General features: G+C 50.9%; 1 protein-coding gene across 4 annotated transcripts in view; it reads left to right on the top strand.

Moving 5' to 3' along the window:
• The window catches only part of LOC140392177 (F-box/WD repeat-containing protein 7-like), a 321,680-nt gene that overhangs the window by 68,748 nt on the left and 226,053 nt on the right, over nt 1-26,879 (top strand). The window contains exon 1 of one of the 4 annotated variants that reach the window (XM_072477559.1): nt 19,213-19,370. The exons of the other annotated variants lie outside the window; for them this stretch is intronic. Coding sequence (XP_072333660.1) covers nt 19,329-19,370 — 42 coding nt within the window. The 5' untranslated portion in view covers nt 19,213-19,328. Of the gene's footprint in view, nt 1-19,212; nt 19,371-26,879 lie in introns of those variants that run through there. 4 annotated transcript variants of the gene reach the window in all.

The following is a 26,879-nucleotide window of genomic DNA, read 5'->3' as shown; positions in this document are numbered from 1 at the left end:
TCTTCCTGATGAGTTTGCTGTACCTGCATGCTAAGTTTGTGTTCTTTGGGATGAGTGCTATACATTCGGGTCTTTTGGACCGTCAATGTCCAGACACATTTCATGGCTTTTTAAAAATAAAATTGCTTTTCTATTCTTCCTACCAAAATGAATAACTTTACACCCCGTATTACACTCTGCCATTTATTACCCACTCGCTTAGTCTCTCTGTTGTCCTCACAGCTTGCATTGGTGAAACCAAGATGACGCCGGAGCGAGGCGACACCCTGTGAGCTCTCCCCAACACATCCACTTTTTACTCAACTTGTACTCGTTCTAATCTTTTAAAAATTAATTCTAAAACTGACATTACTAACCTCTCTTTTATACATTGTATATCTTGTGTGGCCCTATTATGTATTTTCTTTTATTCCCTTTTCTTCTCATGTACTAATGATCTGTTGAGCTGCTCGCAGAAAAATACTTTTCACTGTACCTCGGTACACGTGACAATAAACAAATCCAATCCAATCCCACCTAGCATTGCATTGTCAGCAAACTTCGAAACAATACTCATGTCTTATTCCAAGTCATTAATCTACATTATAAATAGTTGAGACCCCATTGCTAATCCTTGTGGCACTCCATTACTCTCAGCCTGCCTCTTGGAAATGCTCTGTTTACCCCCAATATCCATTAATCAACCCTCTATCCTTGTTAATCGACCAGTTCCATGAGCCCTAACCTTGCATGTTAACCGTTGCTGTGGAATCTTATCTAATGCCTTTTGGGATCCCAGTATCCTAAATCTACGAGTTCTCTTTTATCTATCCTATCAGTTACATACTCGAAAACCATAAGTTCCCATTCATAAAAAGTATGTTGACTTTCTGGTCTGATTGATGCAGCAAGATAAATGGACTTGTTTTTCTGGTGTTGGCCAGGATGTGGGTGATCTGCCTTTTCAGGTAGTGTAGTGTAGTGCTATCCACCTGAACAATCGGACAAGGCCTCCTTTTGACATCTCTGAAAGCTGGAGAGTCAGACAATGCAGCACTCTTATTGGATTGTTTGCATAAATTGTGTGCTCAAATCCTCAGTGGAAATTCAATGCGTCGCGTTTTGGCCCCTGAGCCAAGCAGATACTTGAGGTGAATTATTCATATGAGGAGGGACATGGAACCAACCACACTGAGATGATGTTGCCACCTGCATCAGTGTTTATCTTCCACTTTGTCAACTAAAATCACTCATGAAATAGAAAACCTGAGTGTCTGAGTGTCTGAGTGTCTGAGTGTCTGAGTGTCTGAGTGTCTGAGTGTCTGAGTGTCTGAGTGTCTGAGTGTCTGAGTGTCTGAGTGTCTGAGTGTCTGAGTGTCTGAGTGTCTGAGTGTCTGAGTGTCTGAGTGTCTGAGTGTCTGAGTGTCTGAGTGTCTGAGTGTCTGAGTGTCTGAGTGTCTGAGTGTCTGAGTGTCTGAGTGTCTGAGTGTCTGAGTGTCTGAGTGTCTGAGTGTCTGAGTGTCTGAGTGTCTGAGTGTCTGAGTGTCTGAGTGTCTGAGTGTCTGAGTGTCTGAGTGTCTGAGTGTCTGAGTGTCTGAGTGTCTGAGTGTCTGAGTGTCTGAGTGTCTGAGTGTCTGAGTGTCTGAGTGTCTGAGTGTCTGAGTGTCTGAGTGTCTGAGTGTCTGAGTGTCTGAGTGTCTGAGTGTCTGAGTGTCTGAGTGTCTGAGTGTCTGAGTGTCTGAGTGTCTGAGTGTCTGAGTGTCTGAGTGTCTGAGTGTCTGAGTGTCTGAGTGTCTGAGTGTCTGAGTGTCTGAGTGTCTGAGTGTCTGAGTGTCTGAGTGTCTGAGTGTCTGAGTGTCTGAGTGTCTGAGTCCACCCCACATGGGCAGTAACAATTGTCAGAGAAAACAAATTGGAGTTCAGGTTTGATATTAAGTTGGTGTCTTTCTGTTTGTGTTGTCTCATCTTAATTTGTACAATTTTGGTCTCTGTACCTAAGGAAGGATATACTTGTCAAAGAAGGGGGGTAATAAGGGCACCGGGCTGATCCCTGGATTGTCTTAAGAACAGAGATTGGGGAAACTGGGCCTGTATATCTCATGTTTAGAACATTGAAACGTGAAAATTCTTACTGGCTCGATGGCGGAAGGTGGGGAGCTGTAGAACCAGACACTCGGTCTAAGAATAAGGGGTAGGCCATTCACCCTGAAGTGAGGAGGAATTTCTTCCCTTGGTGGGTGGTGAGTATTTGGAGTTCTCTACCCCAGAGGACAGTGGAAGCTCAGTCACCAAGTGTGTTTAGAACGGAGGATATATTCCTAGATGTTAAAGAAATCAAGGGAGGGTGGCGCAGTGGTTGGCGCTGGTGCCTCACGGTGCTGGTGCCTCACGGCGCTGTGGTTGGCGTTGCTGCCTCATGGCGCTGCTGTCTCACTGTTGTGGTTAGCGCTGCTGTCTCACGGTGTTGTGGTTAGCGCTGCTGTCTCATGGCGCTGTGGTTACCGCTGCTGCCTCACGGCGCTGTGGTAGGCGCTGCTGCCTCACGGCACTGCTGCCTCGCGGCGCTGTGGTTGCCGCTGCGGTTAGCGTTGCAGCCTCACGGCGCAGTGGTTGGCGTTGCTGCCTCACGGCGCAGTGGTTGGCGTTGCTGCCTCACGGCGCAGTGGTTGGCGTTGCAGCCTCACGGCGCAGTGGTTGGCGTTGCTGCCTCACGGCGCAGTGGTTGGCGTTGCTGCCTCACGGCGCAGTGGTTGGCGTTGCTGCCTCACGGCGCAGTGGTTGGCGTTGCTGCCTCACGGCGCAGTGGTTGGCGTTGCTGCCTCACGGCGCAGTGGTTGGCGTTGCTGCCTCACGGCGCAGTGGTTGGCGTTGCTGCCTCACGGCGCAGTGGTTGGCGTTGCTGCCTCACGGCGCAGTGGTTGGCGTTGCTGCCTCACGGCGCAGTGGTTGGCGTTGCTGCCTCACGGCGCAGTGGTTGGCGTTGCTGCCTCACGGCGCAGTGGTTGGCGTTGCTGCCTCACGGCGCAGTGGTTGGCGTTGCTGCCTCACGGCGCAGTGGTTGGCGTTGCTGCCTCACGGCGCAGTGGTTGGCGTTGCTGCCTCACGGCGCAGTGGTTGGCGTTGCTGCCTCACGGCGCAGTGGTTGGCGTTGCTGCCTCACGGCGCAGTGGTTGGCGTTGCTGCCTCACGGCGCAGTGGTTGGCGTTGCTGCCTCACGGCGCAGTGGTTGGCGTTGCTGCCTCACGGCGCAGTGGTTGGCGTTGCTGCCTCACGGCGCAGTGGTTGGCGTTGCTGCCTCACGGCGCAGTGGTTGGCGTTGCTGCCTCACGGCGCAGTGGTTGGCGTTGCTGCCTCACGGCGCAGTGGTTGGCGTTGCTGCCTCACGGCGCAGTGGTTGGCGTTGCTGCCTCACGGCGCAGTGGTTGGCGTTGCTGCCTCACGGCGCAGTGGTTGGCGTTGCTGCCTCACGGCGCAGTGGTTGGCGTTGCTGCCTCACGGCGCAGTGGTTGGCGTTGCTGCCTCACGGCGCAGTGGTTGGCGTTGCTGCCTCACGGCGCAGTGGTTGGCGTTGCTGCCTCACGGCGCAGTGGTTGGCGTTGCTGCCTCACGGCGCAGTGGTTGGCGTTGCTGCCTCACGGCGCAGTGGTTGGCGTTGCTGCCTCACGGCGCAGTGGTTGGCGTTGCTGCCTCACGGCGCAGTGGTTGACGTTGCTGCCTCACGGCGCAGTGGTTGGCGTTGCTGCCTCACGGCGCAGTGGTTGGCGTTGCTGCCTCACGGCGCAGTGGTTGGCGTTGCTGCCTCACGGCGCAGTGGTTGGCGTTGCTGCCTCACGGCGCAGTGGTTGGCGTTGCTGCCTCACGGCGCAGTGGTTGGCGTTGCTGCCTCACGGCGCAGTGGTTGGCATTGCTGCCTCACGGCACTGGTTGGCATTGCTGCCTCACGGCGCTGTGGTTACCGCTGCTGCCTCACGGCGCTGTGTTAGGCGCTGCTGCCTCACGGCACTGCTGCCTCGCGGCGCTGTGGTTGCCGCTGCGGTTAGCGTTGCAGCCTCACGGCGCAGTGGTTGGCGTTGCTGCCTCACGGCGCTGTGTTGGGCGTTGCTGCCTCACGGCGCAGTGGTTGGCGTTGCTGCCTCACGGCGCAGTGGTTGGCGTTGCTGTCTCACGGCGCTGTGTTGGGCACTGCTGCCTCACGGCGCAGTGGTTGGCGTTGCTGCCTCACGGCGCAGTGGTTGGCGTTGCTGCCTCACGGCGCAGTGGTTGGCGTTGCTGCCTCACGGCGCTGTGGTTGGCGTTGCTGCCTCGCGGCGCTGTGGTTGGCGTTGCTGCCTCACGGCGCTGTGGTTGGCGTTGCTGCCTCACGGCGCTGTGGTTGGCGTTGCTGCCTCACGGCGCTGTGGTTGGCGTTGCTGCCTCACGGCGCTGTGGTTGGCGTTGCTGCCTCACGGCGCAGTGGTTGGCGTTGCTGTCTCACGGCACTGGTTGGCGGTGCTGTCTCACGGCGCTGTGTTTGGCATTGCTGCCTCACTGCGCAGTGGTTGGCGGTGCTGCCTCACGGCGCAGTGGTTGGCGGTGCTGCCTCACGGCGCAGTGGTTGGCGGTGCTGCCTCACGGCGCAGTGGTTGGCGTTGCTGCCTCACGGCGCAGTGGTTGGCGTTGCTGCCTCACGGCGCAGTGGTTGGCGTTGCTGCCTCACGGCGCAGTGGTTGGCGTTGCTGCCTCACGGCGCAGTGGTTGGCGTTGCTGCCTCACGGCGCAGTGGTTGGCGTTGCTGCCTCACGGCGCAGTGGTTGGCGTTGCTGCCTCACGGCGCAGTGGTTGGCGTTGCTGCCTCACGGCGCAGTGGTTGGCGTTGCTGCCTCACGGCGCAGTGGTTGGCGTTGCTGCCTCACGGCGCAGTGGTTGGCGTTGCTGCCTCACGGCGCAGTGGTTGGCGTTGCTGCCTCACGGCGCAGTGGTTGGCGTTGCTGCCTCACGGCGCAGTGGTTGGCGTTGCTGCCTCACGGCGCAGTGGTTGGCGTTGCTGCCTCACGGCGCAGTGGTTGGCGTTGCTGCCTCACGGCGCAGTGGTTGGCGTTGCTGCCTCACGGCGCAGTGGTTGGCGTTGCTGCCTCACGGCGCAGTGGTTGGCGTTGCTGCCTCACGGCGCAGTGGTTGGCGTTGCTGCCTCACGGCGCAGTGGTTGGCGTTGCTGCCTCACGGCGCAGTGGTTGGCGTTGCTGCCTCACGGCGCAGTGGTTGGCGTTGCTGCCTCACGGCACTGGTTGGCGCTGCTGTCTCACGGCGCTGTGGTTGGCATTGCTGCCTCACGGCGCTGTGGTTACCGCTGCTGCCTCACGGCGCTGTGTTAGGCGCTGCTGCCTCACGGCATTGCTGCCTCACGGCGCTGTGGTTACCGCTGCTGCCTCACGGCGCTGTGTTAGGCGCTGCTGCCTCACGGCGCTGTGTTAGGCGCTGCTGCCTCACGGCACTGCTGCCTCACGGCGCTGTGTTAGGCGCTGCTGCCTCACGGCACTGCTGCCTCACGGCGCTGTGGTTGGCGTTGCTGCCTCACGGCGCAGTGGTTGGCGTTGCTGTCTCACGGCACTGGTTGGCGGTGCTGTCTCACGGCGCTGTGTTTGGCATTGCTGCCTCACTGCGCAGTGGTTGGCGGTGCTGCCTCACGGCGCAGTGGTTGGCGGTGCTGCCTCACGGCGCAGTGGTTGGCGGTGCTGCCTCACGGCGCAGTGGTTGGCGTTGCTGCCTCACGGCGCAGTGGTTGGCGTTGCTGCCTCACGGCGCAGTGGTTGGCGTTGCTGCCTCACGGCGCAGTGGTTGGCGTTGCTGCCTCACGGCGCAGTGGTTGGCGTTGCTGCCTCACGGCGCAGTGGTTGGCGTTGCTGCCTCACGGCGCAGTGGTTGGCGTTGCTGCCTCACGGCGCAGTGGTTGGCGTTGCTGCCTCACGGCGCAGTGGTTGGCGTTGCTGCCTCACGGCGCAGTGGTTGGCGTTGCTGCCTCACGGCGCAGTGGTTGGCGTTGCTGCCTCACGGCGCAGTGGTTGGCGTTGCTGCCTCACGGCGCAGTGGTTGGCGTTGCTGCCTCACGGCGCAGTGGTTGGCGTTGCTGCCTCACGGCGCAGTGGTTGGCGTTGCTGCCTCACGGCGCAGTGGTTGGCGTTGCTGCCTCACGGCGCAGTGGTTGGCGTTGCTGCCTCACGGCGCAGTGGTTGGCGTTGCTGCCTCACGGCACTGGTTGGCGCTGCTGTCTCACGGCGCTGTGGTTGGCATTGCTGCCTCACGGCGCTGTGGTTACCGCTGCTGCCTCACGGCGCTGTGTTAGGCGCTGCTGCCTCACGGCACTGCTGCCTCGCGGCGCTGTGGTTGCCGCTGCGGTTAGCGTTGCAGCCTCACGCGCAGTGGTTGGCGTTGCTGCCTCACGGCGCTGTGTTGGGCGTTGCTGCCTCACGGCGCAGTGGTTGGCGTTGCTGCCTCACGGCGCAGTGGTTGGCGTTGCTGCCTCACGGCGCTGTGGTTGGCATTGCTGCCTCACGGCGCTGTGTTGGGCACTGCTGCCTCACGGCGCAGTGGTTGGCATTGCTGCCTCACGGCGCAGTGGTTGGCGTTGCTGCCTCACGGCGCAGTGGTTGGCGTTGCTGCCTCACGGCGCTGTGGTTGGCGTTGCTGCCTCACGGCGCTGTGGTTGGCGTTGCTGCCTCACGGCGCTGTGGTTGGCGTTGCTGCCTCACGGCGCTGTGGTTGGCGTTGCTGCCTCACGGCGCTGTGGTTGGCGTTGCTGCCTCACGGCGCTGTGGTTGGCGTTGCTGCCTCACGGCGCTGTGGTTGGCGTTGCTGCCTCACGGCGCTGTGGTTGGCGTTGCTGCCTCACGGCGCTGTGGTTGGCGTTGCTGCCTCACGGCGCTGTGGTTGGCGTTGCTGCCTCACGGCGCAGTGGTTGGCGTTGCTGTCTCACGGCACTGGTTGGCGGTGCTGTCTCACGGCGCTGTGTTTGGCATTGCTGCCTCACTGCGCAGTGGTTGGCGGTGCTGCCTCACGGCGCAGTGGTTGGCGGTGCTGCCTCACGGCGCAGTGGTTGGCGGTGCTGCCTCACGGCGCAGTGGTTGGCGTTGCTGCCTCACGGCGCAGTGGTTGGCGTTGCTGCCTCACGGCGCAGTGGTTGGCGTTGCTGCCTCACGGCGCAGTGGTTGGCGTTGCTGCCTCACGGCGCAGTGGTTGGCGTTGCTGTCTCACGGCGCTGTGATTGGCGGTGCTGTCTCACGGCGCTGTGATTGGCGGTGCTGTCTCACGGCGCTGTGGTTGGCGTTGCTGCCTCACGGCGCAGTGGTTGGCGTTGCTGCCTCACGGCGCTGTGGTTAGCGTTGCTGCCTCACGGCGCTGTGATTGGCGTTGCTGCCTCACGGCGCTGTGGTTGGCATTGCTGTCTCACGGCGCAGTGGTTGGCGTTGCTGCCTCACGGCGCAGTGGTTGGCGTTGCTGCCTCACGGCGCTGTGGTTAGCGTTGCTGCCTCACGGCGCTGTGATTGGCGTTGCTGCCTCACGGCGCTGTGGTTGGCATTGCTGTCTCACGGCGCAGTGGTTGGCGTTGCTGCCTCACGGCGCTGTGATTGGCGTTGCTGCCTCACGGCGCTGTGGTTGGCATTGCTGTCTCACGGCGCAGTGGTTGGCGTTGCTGCCTCACGGCGCTGTGGTTGGCATTGCTGCCTCACGGCGCAGTGGTTGGCGTTGCTGCCTCACGGCGCTGTGGTTGGCATTGCTGTCTCACGGCGCTTTGATTGGCGTTGCTGCCTCACGGCGCTGTGATTTCGGTAATAGTGACCACAATTCAGTAAGTTTTAAAGTACTGGTGGACAAGGATAAGAGTGGTCCTAGGATGAATGTGCTAAATTGGGGGAAGGCTAATTATAACAATATTAGGCGGGAACTGAAGAACATAGATTGGGGGCGGATGTTTGAGGGCAAATCAATATCTGACATGTGGGAGGCTTTCAAGTGGCAGTTGAAAGGAATTCAGGACCGGCATGTTCCTGTGAGGAAGAAGGATAAATACGGCAATTTTCGGGAACCTTGGATGATGAGAGGTATTGTAGGCCTCGTCAAAAAGAAAAAGGAGGCATTTATCAGGGCTAAAAGGCTGGGAACAGACGAAGCCTGCGTGGAATATAAGGAAAGTAGGAAGGAACTTAAGCAAGGAGTCAGGAGGGCTAGAAGGGGTCACGAAAAGTCATTGGCAAATAGGGTTAAGGAAAATCCCAAGGCTTTTTACACCTACATAAAAAGCAAAAGGGGAGCCAGGGAAAGGGTTGGCCCACTGAAGGAGAGGCAAGGGAATCTATGTGTGGAGCCAGAGGAAATGGGCGAGGTACTAAATGAATACTTTGCATCAGTATTCACCAAAGAGAAGGAATTGGTAGATGTTGAGTCTGGAGAAGGGTGTGTAGATAGCCTGGGTCACATTGAGATCCAAAAAGAGGTGTTGGGTGTCTTAAAAAATATTAAGGTAGATAAGTCCCCAGGGCCTGATGGGATCTACCCCAGAATACTGAAGGAGGCTGGAGAGGAAATTGCTGAGGCCTTGACGGAAATCTTTGGATCCTCGCTGTCTTCGGGGGATGTCCCGGAGGACTGGAGAATAGCCAATGTTGTTCCTCTGTTTAAGAAGGGTAGCAAGGATAATCCCGGGAACTACAGGCCGGTGAGCCTTACTTCAGTGGTAGGGAAATTACCACTGAGGAGCGGTTGAATAAACTCGGTTTGTTCTCACTGGAACGAAGGAGGTTGAGGGGAGACCTGATAGAGGTATACAAAATTATAAGGGGCATAGACAGAGTGGATAGTCAGTGGCTTTTCCCCAGGGTAGAGGGGTCAATTACTAGGGGGCATAGGTTTAAGGTGAGAGGGGCAAGGTTTAGAGTAGATGTACGAGGCAAGTTTTTTACGCAGAGGGTAGTGGGTGCCTGGAACTCGCTACCGGAGGAGGTGGTGGAAGCAGGGACGATAGTGACATTTAAGGGGCATCTTGACAAATACATGAATAGGATGGGAATAGAGGGATACGGACCCAGGAAGTGTAGAAGATTGTAGCTTAGTCGGGCAGCATGGTCGGCACGGGCCTGGAGGGCCGAAGGGCCTGTTCCTGTGCTGTACATTTCTTTGTTCTTTGTTGCTGCCTCACGGCGCTGTGGTTAGCGTTGCTGCCTCACGGCGCTGTGGACCAAGGTTCTACCCGGCCCTGGGTCACTGACCATGTGGAGTTTGCACATTCTCACCTTGTCTGTGTGAGTCTCATTCCCACAACGCAAAATGTGTAGGGTAGGTAGATTGGCCACGCTAAATTGCCCCTTGATTGGAAAAAAAATTAATTGGGTACTCTAAATTTAAAAAAAAAGATATCATTGGGTATGTGGATAGTACAAGAAAATGAAATGTTCTGAAGACTAAAGCCATTGTCTTCTATTGTCTAACCTGTTGTAGCCACCAATTCCATCCATCTCTCCTGTAACCGGAGGCTGAACCGGACTGTTCATAAACTTACCACCATTGATCCTAAATTAGTTTCTGACTACACATTCCATTGTTAGAAAGACTGTTTACTTTAATCTCTGTAACAGTGTCCAGCTCTGCCCCTCCTTCATCTCATCTGCCATTGAAATTCTTGACTTTATAAATATTTTTATTGAATTTTACATTTGTGCACAGTACAAGAGATGATTGAAACGGTTATTATTCACATGCTGCCCCCCCCCCCCCCCCCCTGCTATTTACGGGCCCTGTTTTCGGCCCTTTCCTCTGCTGTAGATGGATTATTTCCCTTGCGTCCGTCCCCCATTCCTGATTGCTGGATGTGGCCCTGGTTGTTCCTAAATGTCTGGGGCATGCCCAGAACAGCAGAACATGTGGGTGTGGTTGATGGCCTGCCTGGCACCATTCACACTTGTCCTCCACCTCCAGGAAGTACCTGCTCATTCGGGTTCTGGTTCGGTATGCTCTGTGCCAGGGCAGCTTGGTGGCGCAGTGGTTAGCACTGCTGCCTCACGGCACCGAGGTCCCGGGTTTGATCCCGGCTCTGGGTCACTGTCCATGTCACTTTGCACGTTCTCGCCGTATTTGCGTGGGGTTCGCCCCCACAACCCAAAGATGTGCAGGATAGGTGGATTGGTGCCGCTAAATAGCCCCTTAATTGGGGGGAAAAAAAAAGAATTGGGTACACTAAATTTATTTTTAAAAAGTTATGCTCTGTGCACCACTTTAAACTGCATGAGTCTAAGCCTTGCGCAGGAGGAGGTGGAGTTGGCCCTGCTCAGTGCTTTGCTTCAGAGTCCCCACCCTACGTCCATCCCTAGTTCATCCTTCCACTTCTGTCTTGCTCCATCCGGTGGTGCTCTTGTCCTTTTTTGTTTTAAAATTTAGAGTACCCAAATTTTTTTTCCCAATTAAGGAGCAATTTAGCGTGGCCAATCCACCTAATCTCCACATCTTTGGGTTGTGGGGGTGAAACCCACGCCAACATGGGGAGAATGTGCAACTCCACACGGGCAATTACCCAGCGCTGGGATTTGAACCTGGGTCCTCAGCGCTGCAGTCCCAGTGCTATCCACTGCGCCACATGCCGCCCTGCTCTTGTCCTTTCTAAGAGTCGTCCGTGTATGCCCTGCAGTTCCCTTTTTCCATACTGTCCGCCCACGTCCAGTAGCTCCTCCAACATTGTGTCACTCGGAGTACAAGGGTACCTTGTCGTCTCCTTGTGGAGAAAGGTTTTGACTTGTAAATGTCAGAGTTCCTGTCCGTTCGGTAGTTCCAGTCTCTCTCTCAGCTCTTCTAAGGTCGCAAGTCTGCTGCCGTTAAAACTATCATCCACATATTTGTTACCTGACGATTCCAGTATGATCATGGCCAGCCTTCCATATTCCACTCTTTATAAGCTTAGTCATCCAAAACTCTGCCCGTGTCTTTGCTCCTGCTAAGTCGGGTTCATCTATCATCCCTGTGCTGGCTGACCCACATTGCTGCATTGCTTAACAGGGAACCAGTTTTCAAATTCTCATCCTTGTTTCCAAATCCCTCCATGCAATTGCCCCACCTTGTCACTTTAATCTTCTCCAGCCAGCCCTACAATCCTTTGATATCTCTACACTTCTCCCTTCTGGGCTCTTGAGGGTGGGATTTTCCACTCGCCCTGCGGCATGTTTCACAGAGGCGGTCCGCTATTGGCTGACAATGAGATCTTTTTCCTCCTGTTGGCAACGGGACGTGCCGTTCTATACCTCTGGGGCTGGTATAGCGCACAGCTAAATCGCTGGCTTTTAAAGCAGACCAAGGCAGGCCAGCAGCACGGTTCAATTCCCGTACCAGCCTCCCTGAACAGGCGCCGGAATGTGGCGACTAGGGGCTTTTCACAGTAACTTCATTTGAAGCCTACTTGTGACAATAAGCGATTTTCATTCATTTCATACTCGCTCTTGCCGTTGGCGGGACAGAAAGATCCCGCCAGCCAGAATTGCCAAAAAATTCCACCATCTGTATTATCGGCCAATAATACATCTGTATTATAGGTGGCTGTGCTTTAGTTGCCTGGACCCTAAGTCTGGAATTCCACCTCCGTCTCTCTTTCCTCTTTGAAAGTGACTTTGCCCAACTATTGGTTACCTGCCCCTAAAATGTTATGTTGCTCGTTGTCTAGTTCTGCTTTTTAATGCCCCTGAGAGTCCCTCGCAAAGTTTCATTGAGTTAAAGGTGCTGTATAAATATAGCTTGGTCAGCGGACAAGGTTAGCCAGTTTAGCTGAGTTGGCTGGGCAGCTGGTTTGTGATGCAGAGCGAGGCCGTGGGTTCAATTCCCGTATCGGTTGAGGTTATTCATGAAGGCGCCACCTTCTGAACCTTGCCCCCTCGCCTGAGGTGTGGTGATCCTCAGGTTAAACCACCACCAGTCCGCTCTCCTCCTCAAAGAGGAAAGCAGCCTATGGTCATCTGGGACTGTGATGACTTTAGCTTTTTACCTGTTCAGTGGGCAAGCTGTGCTTTTCCCCCTTTCTGGTTACCTCGTGCGCCTGCAATGCCGTGACTGAGCAGGTGGGTGAATACCTTGTGTGCCCCAGTTAGCTGGCAAGAGGCAAACAATGCAGTCTGTTCCCTTCTGACCTGTCCGTCCTGCCTATATATACATGTTTTCAAGTCGTGTACGTAGAAACATCTTGTTATAACTAGAACGTTATATAAACAATTGCCTGATACCATGCGGCCATTGGTGGTGAAATTATCTGTTCTGTGTTCTTGCTAATTACTCCTTGCATTAGAGTTTCTCTTGACCTTCACCTTTGTGTCAGTGCTTATCTTTAGATCCCAACTGTTGTCTTTCCATTTACCTGCCACTGGAATAATCTATGTTTGCCTTGTCTCTTCCACTTTATCTTTTGAATACCAATCTAGTTTCCCATTAATCTGAGCTTTCCTCTCAATTCAGAGCCACTCTCATTTTGAATTTGGTGTTGCTTTTATGTATGGTATGCCTGAAACGGCAGCTGCTTGGCCCAAGACCATAAGAAACTACAGAGAGTCGTGAACAGCCCAGTCCATCACATGAACCCGCCTCCCATCTATCGACTCTGTCTACACCTCCCGCTGCCTTGGGAATGCAGGCAGCAAAATCAAAGACCCCTCCCACCCAGGTTACTCATCATTTAAAAAATATATATTCAAGTTTTTCAACAAATTTTCAACAAACCCCCCCCCCCCCCCCCAACAAAAAGAAAGCAACAAGAACACAAGTAGAAATTACACATTGGATTTCCCCCATATACAGTGACCCCCCATATAACAGTAAAACGCACAAATAAGGAACCCCCCCCCCCCCCCCAACCTTAACCCAAACACCACCCCAAGACCCCCCTGGCTGCTGCTGACCTCCTAACGCTCCGCGAGATAGTCTAGGAACGGTTGCTACCGCCTGAGGAACCCCTGCACAGACCCTCGCAAGGCAAACTTTATCCTCTCCAGCTTGATGAACCCTGCCATGTCATTGATCCAAGCTTCCACACTAGGGGGCTTTGCATTCTTCCATAGTAGCAAAATCCTCCGCCGGGCTACCAGGGACGCAAAGGCCAGAATACTGGCCTCTTTCGCCTCCTGCACTCCCGGCTCGTCCGATACCCCAAATAATCCTAATCCCCAGCTCGGTTTGACCCGGGCATTCACCACCTTGGACATAGTCCTCGCAAAACCCATCCAGCGCCGGGCATGACCAGAACATATGGACATGGTTCGCCGGGCTCCCCGAGCACCTCCCACATCTGTCCTCCACTCCAAAGAACCTACTCAACCTCGCCCCTGTCACATGCGCTCTGTGAGTAACCTTGAACTGTATTAGGCTGAGCCAGGCGCAAGAGGAGGAAGAATTAACCCTACTCGGGGCATCAGCCAACAGACCCTCATCTATCTCCTCCACAAGCTCCTCCTCCCACTTGCCCTTTAACTCCTCCACCGAGGCCGCCTCCTCTTCCTGCAGCTCCTGATAAATCACCAAAACCTTGCCTTCTCCAAATCATACACCTGAAATCACCCTGTCCTGAATCCCCTGTGCCGGAAGCAGCGGGAATTCCCTCACCTGCCGCCTCACAAACGCCCTCGCTTGCATGTACCTGAAAGCGTTTCCCGGGGGTAGCCCAAACTTCTCCTCCAGCGCCCCATGGCTTGCAAACGTCCCATCGATGAACAGGTCCCCATTCTTCTAATCCCTGCATGATGCCAGCTCCGAAACCCCCCTATCCATCCTTCCCGGGGCGAACCGATGGTTCTCCCGAATCAGGGACAAAACCGGGGCTCCCACCTCGCCCCTGTGTCGTCTCCACTGCCCCCAGATCTTCAGCGTCGACGCCACCACCGGACTCGTGGTGTACCTTGTCGGCGATAGCGGCAGCGGTGCCGTCACCAGCACCCTCAGGCTCATGCCCACACAGGACGCCATCTCTAACCTCTTCCACGCCGCCCCCTCTCCCTCCATTACCCACTTACGGATCATCGCCACATTGGCTGCCCAATAATAGCCACACAGATTCGGCAGCGCCAACGCTCCAGAAACACCCTCTTCATCCTCAGGGTCTTATTCGCGCCCACACATCCCATGATGCTCCTGCTTACCCATTTGAAAAAGGGCTTGGGGATCAAAATGGGAAGGCACGAGAACACAAAGAGAAACCTCGGTAGGACCGTCATTTTTACCGACTGCACCCTACCCGCCAGTGAGAGTGGCAGCATATCCCATCTTTTAAAATCGTCCTCCAACCGTGTCAAATTAAGCTTGTGCAGGGCCCCCCAACTCCTAGCTACTTGGATCCCCAGGTACCGAAAGCTCCTTTCCGCCCTCTTCAGCGGTAACTCGTCTATCCCCCTTCCCTGGTCCCCTGAGTGCACCACAAAGAGCTCACTCTTCCCTACGTTGAGTTTATACCCAAAAAAGTCCCCAAACCCCCTTAGGATCCGCATGACCTCCGCCATCCCCTCCACTGGATCTGCCACATACAGCAACAGTTGGTCAGCATAGAACGACACCCGGTGCCCCCCCCCCCCCCCCTCCATTTCCTGGACTCGCTTAGTGCCATGCCCAGAGGCTCAATCGCCAGTGCAAACAACAAGGGGGACAGGGGGCACCCCTGCCTCGTCCCCCGGTAGAGCCGAAAGTACTCCGACCTCTGCCGATTCGTAGCCACACTCTCCACCGGGGCTCTATATAGCAGTCTGACCCAACTGATGAACCCCTCCTCGAACCCAAACCTCCGCAACACTTCCCAAAGATACTCCCACTCCACCCGATCAAAGGCCTTCTCCGCGTCCATAGCTGCCACTACCTCATCTTCCCCCTCCACAGAGGGCATTGTAATCACATTGAGGAGCCTCCGCACATTGTGTTTAGCTGCCTACCCTTCATAAATCCCGTCTGGTCCTCATGAATCACCCCCAGGACACAGTCCTCAATTCCCGTAGCCAGCACCTTCGCCAGCAACTTGGTGTCAACATTGAGGAGCGAGATCGGTCTATACAACCCACATTGCAATGAATCCTTGTCCCGCGTCAAGATCAAAGAAATCAGCGCCCTGGACATTGTCGGGGGCAAGGTCCCCATCTCCCTCGCCTTATTAAAAGTCCTCACTAGCAACGGGCCCAGCAGGTCCACGTATTTCCTATAAAATTCAACCGGGAACCCATCTGGCCTCGGGGGGCCTTCACCGCCTGATGTTCCCCAATCCAACCTGCTCCTCCAGCCCAATCGGCGTCCCTAAACCAGCCACCTGCTCCTCCTCGACCCTCGGGAACCTCAGCTGATCTAGGAATCGTCGCATCCCCATCTCCCCTGCTGGGGGCTCAGACCTGTACAGATCCCCATAGAAGTCCCTGAATACCTAGTTTATTCTCACCGCACTCTGCACCGTATTCCCCCCTCTATCCCTAACTCCACCAATCTCCCTCGCTGCCTCCCTCTTACGAAGCTGATGTGCCAGCATCCGATTCGCCTTCTCCCCATACTCATAAACCGCCCCTTGCAGAGAACCACTCTGCCTCTGCTTTCCCCGTAGTCTGGAGGTTCCGTCGTTCCCTAAGTAGCCCCTCCTCGGGGGCCTCTGCATAACTCCTGTCCACCCTTAAAATCTCCCCCACCAACCTCTCCCTCTCCCTCCTCTCTCTCTCCTCCCTGTGGGCAGGTGACTCATCTTCCAACCTCTTCCATTGGGCAGGAGATACAGAAGTCTGAGAACACGCACAAACAGACTCAAAAACAGCTTCTTCCCCACTGTTACCAGACCCCTAAATGACCCTCTTATGGACTGAACTGATCTCTGCACACATCTTCTCTGCTGATTAGTACTACGCTCCGTATGCTTCTGTGTCTATGTATTTACATTGTGCATTTATCGCATGTCCTATGTTTTTTTCATGTATGGAACGATCTGTCTGGACTGTACGCAGAACAATACTTTTTACTGTACCTCCGTACACGTGACAAAACAAATCCAATCCAATTTTCTTAGGGGCATTAAGTCCTTAAAGTAAGGGGCAGCATGGTGGTGCAGTGGGTTAGCACTGCTGCCTCACGGCGCCGAGATCCCAGGTTCGATCCTGGCTCTGGGTCACTGTCCGTGTGGAGTTTGCACATTCTCCCTGTGTTTGTGTGAATTTCGCCCCCACAACCCAAAGATGTGTCCGAGGTAGGTTCTTTACTCAGACAGTGGTTAGGGTGTGGAATGGACTGCCTGCTGTGATAGTGGAGTCGGACACTTTAGGAACTTTCAAGCGGTTATTGGACATGGAGCACAGCAGAATGACAGGGAGTGGGATAGCTTGATCTTGGTTTCGGACAATGCTCGGCACAACATCGAGGGCCAAAGGGCCTGTTCTGTGCTGTACTGTTCTCTGTTCTATGTGCAGGGTAGGTGGATTGGCCACGCTAAATTGCCCCCTAATTGGAAAAAAATGAATTGGGTACTCTAAATTTAAAAAAAAAAAAAAAATTCCTTAAAGTAAGAAGCTCATTCTAGCTCGAGTTCCAAATGTGGGTTGAGCATTTTGTCGAGAAAGATCATGACTTGATTTTTGGCTTTAATCTCTCAATATAAACTTGCCTTCAGAATGTTTCTTTTAACTATCATTTGTTTAAACTACTTGCTTCTAGCAGTTTGTCAAAAATCCTTTTGATCCTTTGTAGCTTTAGAATCCAGCCATTTGTTATATTGCCATTCTTTTGTTTCCCAAATATATTTGCACTCCACTTTTCTGTATTGTGATTTATCTGCCACCCATCCATTCTCCGAGCCTGCATTTACACCTTCTGCTGCTTTCTGCTGGCAGGTTTCTACCTGTCCCAGTTTGAAATCACCTTTTCATGTCTGTGATCCAATGGAAATCCTATTCTCCTGTGGTGTTAAACACGGGCAATCAAAACCAAGCGTACACAAGTCAAAGTAGTGCCTGAGAGCTAATCATGGGATATTTTAGTGTTCTTATAGTGTTAGAGTTAAATTGTTTAGTCTGCTGCTAAAATTAAAACTGATATATTCTGCCAGAATTGAGGAAATTCCTAGGAAATGGAGCAATTTGGGATTCGCATTACTTTCTTGTAACTTGCATCACTCGGCATTTTACAACAAATATTAAAATAGGTTCACCAAAACTGTTTTTTATTTTCCTTCACATTTACCTCCTGAATAAATTAATAATATTGCATTGAAGTTATTTTATCGCTTAACTGTGAATCATCTGAAAATTGCAATTAGTTGTACGAACATAAGTTCAAAGTTATTTGAACAGCAAATAATATGTTGATGGGGTTGTGATGTAGCAATAGCCATTGGGGACCCTGCTTTTTAATGGGCTTTGAGTGTGTCTGGGCTGCAAATGAGCTGGAACAGCTGCATTGACATCAGAATTGCATCTAATTGTCTGTCAGATCCCTGTTAATGGTCCCGCTCCTGCCCTGCTTGTCTGGCAGATCACGACTGAAAATGTGTGAGATCCTCTTTGCTGTAAGGAGGAGGTGGCGGCGAGTCACCTTGCAGCTCATTTATTTTCTCTCTGAGGGGAGTTCACTGGAGGAAGGCTATTGAATTGCGGTTTCGGGTCGATTCTTTTGGAGCTTCCTGGTTTGAAGTGTCTGGTCTGAGTGAAATGGAGAAAGACTGAATGGAGTTCAAGTTGCATACAGACGCAGGGTATTGATAATGGTAACGCAGGAATTCAGGCAGGCAGTGAGTGAAACCAAATAGAACACCAGGCTGGGGAATCTGGCAGCTACAGAGATCTCGCGGCAAAAAACCCTTTTAATACCTCTGGTTTATGAAAATATTTTGGCGATTACATTAATTATTGGCTATTAACAAGGGTGTGAAAATGGAAATATGATTATCTTTTCCTATCTCCATATCCAGCAGCCTTTTTGCCTGTTAGCACTGTGATGTTTGACATGCACGCTAGGATCTGACTGGAATAAGGGATTACAAGGGCTCCTTGTTTGATATGAAAACATTTCAAGGACTTGTTAAATGACTCTTTGCTGCAGTGTTTTGCTCAGGCTGAATTCTTGGGTATATACTTAATACTGGCCAAGCTAGCAACTCTGCAAACAGCTGCTGACAGGCGTGCATTAACCTGCCCTTCTGTAATACTCTTCATTTTGAGCTTTTAGAAATGTAAAAAAAAAATGAGCGCTCTCTCTCTCTCTCTCTCTCTCTCTGAACTGAACTGATGACTGCTGTTGTCTGCTGGCATACCGCACAATGCCATGCTAGTACATTCCTAAAGTCGCTGGGACTGCCGTATAAGGTGCGAAGCTGACATCCGTTTGTTCTGATATCGCCCTTTTTCTGGAGACTGCTCAAGCTCCCAACTGACTGCTAGAAGCCTCGGTGTATCCTTCCGCATAGCTGAGAGCACTTAGCTCCACCCACCTCGTCAAATTCTGGCAAGAAGACCCAGCTAGTACACCGCGTCAGTATCTTAAAGAATTTCCAAAGGGTTTGGCACGCTAGTCCCTGCCCTTAGTGAACTTAGATGTTGGCAGCATTGCCGTGACAATTCCCATGTTGCCACATTTGTTAAATTGCAACGGTTTGGTAACAGTGGCTCAGGTGTTAGACTTTAATAGGAAGGATGGGAGGCACTTCACTCCAAATCAGTACTGTTGAAAAGCGAACTCCCCGTGTCTGAGATGTGTAGCGTGGATAGTGATGGTGTTGCTATCTTTTTGGAATTCAGCTCCAGCATATTGTGACTGACTCACCATCAACACACAAGAATAGGGCTGGACTTGGTTTGTGAGACATGGTGTTCCTTTTAAATCAATTACTGTACAGGCAAAGGCAAATCTGTGAAGAATCCATTCACTTGATTGCAAGCTGCACACCCTCTGTGTACCTAACCTGTCAGCAGCGCGATCTTGGAAGCCGTTCTTTTCCTGTCCTCACAGTTTGCATTTGAGCAAACATCCACATCAGTAAGATATTTCAGGATGAACTAAATTTGTCTGAATTCTTCCAATTTAGCTACAGTTTTTCCTTAATATCGTTGACCGTGAAGCACTGGGACTTGGAGAAAATTGGAACATTACCTCATCTACAGAGTGGTACTTATTTTTAAAAAAAAATTAAGTTTTTGCGTCACCAGGGATTACAGTCAGCAGTTTCCCCTGTCGTGTTGCGTATACTGTTTCAATAACCTGTTGCCATGGTGACACGAGTTGGGAAAGCAGGGATTGCCAGCTTCTTGTCATAAAGAATTAAATGAGTTGCAGTGGATGAGCAGGCTGCAGAGAAACTTCCCACAGTTATTCCATCCCATTGTCGTCTCTCTGAATGCTCGCTGCCAAGAGCAATGATGGAATTCCTTCTGACCTTCCTGCGAAACAAGCATCTGGTAAGATGTGACTGCAAGTCCCATTCAATAGATCATAGTGCATTTTCAGTTTTGCTCTGGTCTACTTGGTGCCGTTTTGTTCTGGACATTTGCTTTTACCTATGTGCTTGCATTTGAATCATAAATTTGGAATATTCTAGCTTGAAGCTGGGTAGGAAACAGATGAAACATTGGCCTCTAGCAATGTACCTGTGCTGACCAGAAATCTGTGGGGATCTTGAATGGGAAGGAAGAGTTGGTCAAAATAAATGCTGCCAAATAATGCCATTTAATTAGTAACTTTTGCAAAAATATTCAGCCGTATTGGAATTGGAGGATAGTGCCGCATCATCCCAGGGATGGAGTGTGTTCAGCTTAAAACAAGGTACCGTGATGAACTGTTCTGTGATCAGTAATAATTTGACCTGAGGTGATTGTGGTAGATATTTCAGTTGCATTGAGGGAAATGGTTTAATTGGAACAAATGATTGCTTTTGCTCGTGATGTGTTGAATTTATCAAATGGTTCCTACTTAGCAGTCAGTTGAAGTTATTTTGAAGACAATCTGTCTGCACCAAAGGCATCATCACAGTGGGAGAGCTCCTGCAAGAACTCTGCGTACACGGTGAATTCCACTTCACCAAGGTGTCTCCTAGGAGGTGCTGAGTGGGAGTGACACAGAATCCTGAGGGAGTGGAAGCTTCCACTGACCACTAACAATTGGGCATCGTCGTTTAATAATGGGAAATCATGTTTCACAGAATTGTTGCGAGTTTTGCTTGAAGATGTTATTAAAACATTTGATAAAGAGTGTTGATGGATATTTAGTGTATTTGGATTTTCAGAAGCCCCCCCCCCCCCCCACCACAGGAGGTTGACGAACAAAATAATAGCACATGGGGTAGGAGGCAATATACTGTCCTAGGTTAAGGGTGGGCTAACAGGCAGAAAACAGTAGGAATAAACGGGTCATTCTCGCTTTGTCAGGCTGGTTTGTGCGGATACCGCAAGGATCAGTGCTTAGGCCCCAGCTATTCGCAGTGTACATCAATGATTTGGATGTGGGGACCAAATGTAATATTTCCAAGTTTGAGGATGATACAAAGCTAGGCAGGGATGTGTGTTGTGGAAGATGTAAAGCAGCTACAGGAGGTTTTGGACAGATTTGGTGAGTAGGCAAGAAGGTGGTAGATGGAATATAATGTGGAAACATGACTTCATCCACTTTGGTAGAAGGAACAGATGTGCAGAGTATTCCCTCAGTGGGAAGAAGTTAGAAAGTGTAGATGCACAAAGGAGTTGGGTGCCCTTGTCCGTAAGTCACTGAAGGCTAACATGAAGGTGCAGCAAGCAGGCCTTGCTTCAATTGGACAGAAGCTTGGTTAGACTGCACCGAGAGGACTGTGGGCAGATTTGGCCCCCTTACCTTCGGAAGGACATTTGTCATAGAGAAAGTGCAACAAAGGTTCACCAGACTCGTTCCAGGGATGGTGGGACTGTCTTATGAAACGAGATTGTGCAAACTGGGCCTGTAATCTCCACATCTTCGAAGAATGTGAGGCAATCTGATTGAAACCTACCAGATACTTACAGGAATAGACAGAGTAGATGCAGGTAAGCTCAGTATGTTTATAGCAGAGCTTGATAGATTTCTGATGAACAACAATCTAAAGGGTTATGGGGACAGTGAGGGTAAAAAGCATTTAAGTGGATGATCAGCCATGATCGCATAGAATGGTGGATCAGGCTCGATGGGCGGAGTGGCCTAATCCTGACCCGATGTTCCGACAATTTATCCACCTGTGTCTAGTGGATTCTAAATCAAGTAATTTGTGAGGTGTGATAAAATAGAGGTGAAGTTGATGATCAATGTATCCAGTGATGGGACAGGCTTGACGGGCTGATTGGCTGTTTTCTATTTCCTGTTCTTGTGTTAGGAAGGAAGGTTCCGTATCCATCTTCGCAAATAATGAAGAGAAATTGCTGAATAGCTGCTATCCCCATAATTAAATCAAGTTTGCTTCCTGTGAATTGCCATAGTTTCTAAAAGCCAGAGGATGTGATAAATACACAACTTGTCCGTTGGCACCTGAAGGACGAGAAGCCAGGCCGATATTCAACATGGAGACTAATTGGTAGAGCTATCCAATTGATTCCACTCTTTCCCCATAGCCCTCTCTATTCATCTACTTGTCCTTTAGCATTCAATCTGCTTCCTCATGTTGCCAATCACCTTGTATCCTCCAGTTACTCACCTGTCTGCCACTGGAAACATCTCCACACTCAATCCATCAGAACTGTTGATGATTTTTGAGTTCCTCCACCAAATTTCCTTTTAGTTGGGATCCTGACTTCTCCAGTCTCTCCACATAGCTGAAGTACTTCAACCCTGGTACCATTTGAGTAGGTTTCATCTGCATTATTCCCAATTCATTTATGCCCTTCCTAAAGTATGGATAATTGAAATCTAATCTTAGACCAGACAAGTCTTTCATAAATTTTAGCATCACACTTTTTTCCTTTTATGCTTTGTTTCCAAAGGAACCCATAGGATTTGCAGCCCCTCGAGCTGTGCTGCATCTTAAGATTAGTGTTCACACACCTCGGGTCTCCCTGCTCCCATGAAAAATTGTACCATTTATATTGCTTTTCCGACATTTCTTCTAACCGAATATATCACTTCACACGTGTAAATTTTCTGTGTCTGTCTGTCTCCCCTGAATTACGTTGCTATGCTTAATTTAGTCTACTGCATTACCAAGTTTTGTGTCTACTACAAACTTTTTTATTCATTCACTGGATAATGTTGCCGGCAAGATGAGCATTTATTGGTTGTGCCCATTTGCCCTTGAGAAGGAGGTGGGGAGCTGCCTTCTTGAATACAACGGAGTGCTTTGCTGACCATTGACGAGGACAGTTGAGAGTCAAACACGTGGCTGTGGAATCCGAGCACAGACCAAGCTACCAACACCCAAAAATGTGGCCACGCCTTATGTGAGAGGAACTTGATAATGTCAAGTTAAACTATGTATTAGTGTTCACTGATGCTGGACATAATTCTCAGGGGCTCATATAATTCAGCAGAGGGGATGGGCATTTTATGGACATGCAAATACAATGGGACAGATATGATAAGCTGTTTGTCAATTCTGCCCCATGTTGATGACAGCTGGAGCATTGTAACTAAACACCCTGGGCGGGATTCTCCTTCGGCAGGATGCTCAGTTTCGCCGGCAGCGAAACCCACGCCGGAGGATTTCCTGGTGGTGTGGGGGTTCCTACAATGGGAAACCCCATTGGCCAGCTGCTGGGACGGCGAGGGCGCCCCGCGCCAGAAAACAGGAGCATGAAACGGAGTATCCTGCCCTCTATCTTAATCTCCCACCTGACCCTCCATAACTATATAATCTCCTGGGAGAGTCACAATAGAGGGTCAATAAAGGAGAAAATCATTCCTTTCAGACCCCTCTTGCTTTGACGAGGGTGAAAGTGTCTGACCTACTGGGACTCATTTGATTTTCAATTGAGCTTATTTGAAATCTGTTATAAAAGTTCTGTAAATTATGCTGCAAGTTGGATTTCGGCTTCAGTTTTCTATTTGCTTTTGATTTAATCTCTTAATCTTTATTTGTGTCACAAGTAGGCTTACATTAACACTGCAATGAAGTTACTGTGATAATCCTCTAGTCGCCACATTCCGACGCCTGTTCGGGTACACAGAGGGAGAATTCAGAATGTCTAATTCACCTAACAAGCACGTCTTTCGGGACTTGTGGGAGGAAACCGGAGCACCCGGAGGAAACCCACGCAGACACGGGGAGAACGTGCAGACTCCGCACAGACAGTGACCCAGCGGGGAATCGAACCTGGGGCCCTGGCGCTGTGAAGCAACAGTGCTAGCTACTGTGCAAACTTGAATACTTAGAAAAGCACATGGGAAAATAGAAGCAGGAGGAGGGCAATCAGCCCTTTGAGCCTGCTCCGTCATTCATTATGGTCATGACGAAACATCAAGTTCAATACCATGATCCCGCCTTCCCTCCATATCCCTTGGTCCCTTTAGCCCCAAGAGCTGCATCTGATTCCTTCTTGAAATCGCACATTTTGGCCGTAAATATTTCTGTGGTAGCGGATTCCACAGATTCACCACTCTCCGGGTGAAGAAGTTTCTCCTCTCCTCAGCCCTAAAAGGTTTATCCCTTATCCTCAAACTATGACCCCTAGTTCTGGACTCCCCACCATTGGGAACATTCTTTCTGAATCTACCCGGTCTAATCCAGTTAGAATTTTGTAAGTTTCTATGAGATTCCCTCATAGGGGCAGCACGGTAGCACAAGTGGATAGCACTGAGGCTTCACAGCGCCAGGGCCCCAGGTTCGTTTCCCAGCTTGGGTCACTGTCTGTGCGGAGTCTGCACGTTCTCCCCGTGTCTGCGTGGGTTTCCTCCGGGTGGTCCGGTTTCCTCCCACAGTCCAAAGACGTGCTGTTAGGTGGATTGGCCGTGATAAATTGCCCTTAGTGACCAAAAAAGGTTAGGAGGGGTTATTGGGTTACGGGGGTAGGGTGGAAGTGAGGGCTTAAGTGGTTCGGTGCAGACTCGATGGGCCGAATGGCCTCCTTCTGCACTGTATGTTCTATGTTCACTCTTCAAAACTCCAATGAATATAATCCTAACTGACTTAGTCTTTCCTCATAATCCTGCCATCCCAGGAATCAGCCTGATAAACCTTTGCTGCACTCTTTCCATAGCAAGGAGGCCAAATTTCTTCATATGAAAGTAAAGGTGGGCCAGACCAATATTGTTACAAAAGCGCTATCTTTAAAAATGTATGCAATGAGACCCAGTATTTGAACTTCAGTAAGCTGAGACTTGGGTCTCTGTCTGTGCGGAGTCTGCACGTTCTCCCCGTGTCTGCGTGGATTTCCTCCGGGTGCCCCGGTTTCCTCCCACAGTCCAAAGATGTGCAGGTTCGGTGGATTGGCCATGCTTAATTGCCCGTAGTGTCCAACCGATTGAGTGGGGTTACGGGATTACAGGAAGCTCTTTCCGAGGTCCGGTGCAGACTCGCACTGTAAATTCTATGATTCTGTGTGCATTACCATAGATATTAAACAGCAAATAGAATTAACAAAATATTTTACTATCAAAGAAAGGAGCAATGACAAATGTGACGTATTAATGAAATAGGTTGGTCATCTTGTGGCTTACCTGTGCATGTGCCATATATATCAATGTGGATGTTCATAGTGTCTTTTAATGTTGTGTTCATTGGCAACCGATACTGTTTGCAAACCTTTTAAGAATAAAGGCTTTCTGCTTGCTCCTGTAAATAAGCACATGTATTTCCATTTGCTTAAAAATGCACATCATTCTTCTTCCTTTCTCTTTATAGACATGTGTAAGTATATTTTTTATATTACAAGGAACATTATATTTGTATTACAAGTAAGCTAGCTACACATGCATAAATGCACTTGCTGATTTCGAGTTAGAAACACCCAAGACTGATGATTTCTGCTTAAAAGTTGCATCATGTGCGCAAGCGCATTTGCCGCCGTGCCACCATTAACGTTTGTACTGGCAACATTTATTGTAATTTTATAAATGTTCGGCAGACCACATGGCTACCTTCTCCAGGCCTGATGCGGCCCATATCTTTGACACCCCTGACGAAATATTGAACGGTTGTGCACCGCGCTTTCTCCTGGGAGAACTCAATTTGCTTTGTTAGCTATGGTTCGTACTATGTACTGAAGCACATGCTGGCTATTTAAGCGTTAGTAGGGGTATAGAAGTATTTTTTAATCCTCGCAATTAATGATTGGCATCCTCTAAGGGGTGGCACTGAGCAGATAGTCACTGGAGTCTAATTAATGTCACTGCGATTAAAAGGTATTTCTTGTGATGCCTTTTTCAGGTGAAGATTCACTCTTAATTATACTGTAACTGTTTCTCTTTGGGTTTTGCACACAGTGTGTGGGGGTGTGAAATGTGCAGCTGAAATATAACTCCAGAAAAATGACGAGTGAAGGATCAGGAAACTGCAGCAAAATAGTAGCATTGCAAAAATAGCAATCTCGTTCGTAGCAGAATAAATCTCAGCCAACATTAAACTGATGAACAGTGACACTGAAAGATCATGCAAGCTAACGCTAGAGGCTTGAGATAATCAAAAATCAGAACAAAATTGCAGAGAGCTGAGGGCTAATTGAGCTCAATGATGTCAGGAATCAGCTCTACTGCATGGCAGAGATTACTCGAGGAACGGTTGTGGGCATGATCCAAATAATTAAACCGAGAATGTGTATTTTGTGCAGCATGCCAAACCAATAGGCAGCAGAAAGATGACCTATTCATAGGGCAGCACGGTGGCGCAGTGGGTTAGCCCTGCTGCCTCACAGCGCCGAGGACCCGGGTTCGATCCCGGCTCTGGGTCACTGTCCGTGTGGAGTTTGTACATTCTCCCCGTGTTTGTTGGGTTTCGCCCCCACAACCCAAAGATGTGCAGGCTAGGTGGATCGGCCACGCTAAATTGCCCCTTAATTGGAAAAACTGGATTGGGTACTCTAAATTAAATTTTAAAAATGAACTGTTCATCAAGTGTGCCCTCGCTCCCAACGGTGGGCGTGTGGGGGAGCGGGTGCTGTTCTGGACACTGGAGGAACAAATATGTGGCAGAGAAGGACCGATGTTTGGGACAGACTAGTTTTAAAAATCAGTAATAAACAATAATCCGTAACAAATATGTCAATCCCCATATCGATAACAACAATCCCATCCTCCCACCAAACCCAAAACATTAGCCCACATGTTCACATAAACAAATGATAAAAAGGAATCCGGAATCACCCATGGCCACCATTAACACCCATTGCCCCCCCCCCGCCAAAACTAATGTTCGATGTTATCCAGTTCTTGGAAATGCATAATGAATAATGCCCATGAATTGTAGAACCCCTCCATCCTTCCCCTCAGTTCAAACTTAACCTTCTCAAGAGCCAAGAATTCCAGCAGGTCCCCCTGCCACGCCAGGGCACAGGGTGGGGAGGCTGCTCTCCAACCCATCAGGATCCGTCTTCGGGCGATCAACGAGACGAAGGCTACAACATCTGCCTCCGTGCCCATTTCCAACCCCGGCTGGTCCGACACCCCGAATCGGCTCGTCCTCGTGAGGTGCGCTCTGTATACCGCCTTCAGCTGTATCAACCCCAACCTCGCGCACGAGGTGGAGGCATTCACTCTCCGGAGCACCTCACACCAGAATCCCTCCTCCATATCCTCTCCCAACTTGGGACAGACTTATAATAATAACCTTTATTAGTGTCACAAGTAGGCTTACATTAACACTGCAATGAAGTTACTGTGAAAATTCCCTAGTCGCCACATTCCGTCGCCTGTTCGGGTCACTGAGGGAGAATTCAGAATGTCCAAATTACCTAACCTGCACATCTTTGGACTGGGAGGAAACCGGAGCAGCCGGAGGAAACCCACGCAAACGGGGAGAACGTGCAGACTCTGCACAGACAGTG

The sequence above is a fragment of the Scyliorhinus torazame genome, chromosome 15 (assembly GCF_047496885.1).
Source record: "Scyliorhinus torazame isolate Kashiwa2021f chromosome 15, sScyTor2.1, whole genome shotgun sequence".
NCBI classification, from domain to species: domain Eukaryota; kingdom Metazoa; phylum Chordata; class Chondrichthyes; order Carcharhiniformes; family Scyliorhinidae; genus Scyliorhinus; species Scyliorhinus torazame.
This window is presented reverse-complemented; position numbering and strand designations above follow the sequence as displayed.